This window comes from Priapulus caudatus, unplaced genomic scaffold (genome assembly GCF_000485595.1).
Source record: "Priapulus caudatus unplaced genomic scaffold, Priapulus_caudatus-5.0.1 Scaffold658, whole genome shotgun sequence".
NCBI lineage: Eukaryota > Metazoa > Priapulida > Priapulimorpha > Priapulimorphida > Priapulidae > Priapulus > Priapulus caudatus.
In genome coordinates, this window is record NW_014577719.1 from 45,715 (window position 1) to 48,214 (window position 2,500).

The 2,500-nt window shown below is 55.6% G+C and overlaps 1 protein-coding gene across 1 annotated transcript in view; it reads right to left on the reverse strand.

Annotated features, from left to right (window-relative positions):
* LOC106812530 (dopamine beta-hydroxylase-like) overlaps window positions 1-2,500 on the reverse strand; it is a 27,461-nt gene that overhangs the window by 24,340 nt on the left and 621 nt on the right. The window contains exon 2 of the mRNA XM_014816427.1: window positions 472-1,396. Within this exon, the coding sequence (XP_014671913.1) occupies window positions 472-1,396 (925 nt within the window). The remainder of the gene's footprint in view (window positions 1-471; window positions 1,397-2,500) is intronic.

Below are 2,500 nucleotides of genomic sequence, written 5' to 3' on the forward strand. Positions count from 1 at the left end.
ACACACACACACACACACACATATATATATATATGTATATATATACACGGCAATATTAATAAGACCACAGCCAACACCGAACTGTTACTGTGCGTGCGCGTGTTATCATGAGCCTATAATACTAGAGCGCAAACAACAAAGAAATGGAGGAAAACGTGAGAAAAAAGGGTAGAATCAGAATGATGCCTGCAACTTTTTTGCCTCGTGTGGTTAGACATCGTATGACATCGTTGCGCGAACGCGCGTATGTTATTCTAATTACTAATAGTACTACTAGTACTACCTACTACTAGTAATAGTAATAATAATAATAAGAAGAAGAAGAAGAAGAACAAATTTTGACATTTACGTGTGCTATCAATATTTGTTATAATAGAGGGCAGCCATCTTGTCGTTATAAGTGGCCGCCATCTTGTCGTTATAAGGGGGGGCATCTTGTCGTTATAGACGGCCGTCATCTTGTCGTTATACCTGCAACGTCACCGTCGCGTCGTCGTAGTTGACGTTCCAGTAGAGATGCAGACGACCGTCTCTATCCAGGCCGACGTCGAACGGCAGCGGCGAGGTAGAGGCTTGAACCGGAGACTTCGTGTCGTTCTCGCCGTACGAGCTCGCGTACGAACCCTTCACCGCCTTCCTTTTCTGCTCTTCCTCCCGGCGCGGCGTTCTCTTCCTCGACGGCGCCCTAAGTAAGTCGTCCAGCGTCTCCCGTCGCGATCGGTCGTCGTCGTCGTCTTTTCTTTCTCGCCAGACGACGTCGCTGAACGCAAACGCGTCGTCGTCGTCGTCGTCGACTGCGGCGTCGACGGCGGAGACGTAGGATGGAGGACGGCGGAGGCGCTGATTCGATCCGCTTCTCTTCGCCGACCGCTCGTTCAGGAAATCGTACACGTACTGAGTCACGCTCAGATCCGCATCCGGAGCCCCCGGAATCGAAACCATAACGTCGTCGCCGTCCGGTCGCTTCCGTCTCAGATCCGATGCGAACCGACTCCCCGTCGGATCTTCAACCTCCCAAAGCCGGCCGGCGTCGCCGTCCGGTCGCTTTCGTCTCAGATCCGATGCGAACCGACTCCCCGTCGGATCTTCAACCTCCCAAAGCCGGCCGGCGTCGCCGCGATCGACGGAATGCGGATCGATGTCGTATCCGGCCGGATCCGACGATCCGGCGGCGTCAGCTGCGATGTACTGCGTCGCGGGTACCCGTGTCCGCGTGCTCCCGCGCGGAGCGTGCCCGCGTGACAGCCCGTAGTGTAACGGTACGTCGTCGGCATACCTGTCGTACGCAGCAGGCAGCACCGCCGCGTGTCCGTCCACGGGCGAATGTACGACCTTGCCGGTGACCGTCAGGTGAAGACCCACGCACGCGGTGCAGGGTAGAGGAGCACGCGCCTCTCTGCTCCGCGCAATACGCGCAAGAGAGGGTGGTCGTCGGAGGGAGGCGGCGGGAGATAACGAGTTCGATTACCGAACGCAGGCCGGGGTTTAGGCCGTTCCGATACCTGCAGCTGACGCTATAGCTAAGAGCGTCATACCGGGCACTACGGATTGTTTTCGAATCTGTCAAGCTGGCGGTAAATCTTTCCCAGGTGTACTCGCCTCCGTCCGAGCTTGCGTAACGTATATAACGCCGATATCACGTGCGGATGGTGAATGAGCGATAACGCTGCGACGATGGTCACCAGAAGCTGTCGACGACGACGCGCGACAGTGACGGATGGACGACGATCAAACTGGCAAAGCTGAGGCGATGACGGTCGACGGTGACGTTAACGATGATCAACTGCGAGAACTGCGGCGATTTGACGGTGACGTTGCATGATGATCACCAGTAAAACAGTCTCTCGTCCCTGCTGTACGATGCGTGCGCCTGCGTGCGTGCGTTGTGCATGCGTGTGCGTACGTGCTTTGGTATATCGGTACGTGCGTAACTATCACAGTGTTATATATATATACGCTCGTACCTCTTTCTCGTCTCTCTCTCTCTATTTGCGCGTATGCGCGCTCTTGGTGCTGCCGTGCGTATATATATTATTATATAATCAGTATTGCTGCGTCTACGTTACGGTAGGCGTTGGTGGTCGTTACTTACGCACGCAGTTAGCTGCCTACCTTGATGGATCTAATCTCGCGTGTCCGCGCGGGCGCGGGGGTTCGCCCGCGGTGGAAATATTCCGCAAGCAATTATGTTCGAAGCAGCTTTTAATCGGCCACGCGTTCATCATGCGCAGCTCTGCTCATTCTCCTCTTTTCTATCATGTATAGTCCACTCACAGCAGTAGCAGCACAGCAGGACGGCGTGGCCGCCGGGGGCGGCAGCGGCTGGCAGCGGAGGCGGCAACGGCGGGAGGCAGCAGTAGTAGTATATAGTAGGCAGTTAGCAGCAAGGAGTAGCAGCAAGCCAGCAAACCAGCAGCAAGCGCAAGCAGTAGCAGCAGGAGTAGCAGCAGCAGCAACAAAGCAAGTAAGCAGCAGCAACAGCGCGCGCGCGCGGGGGGCG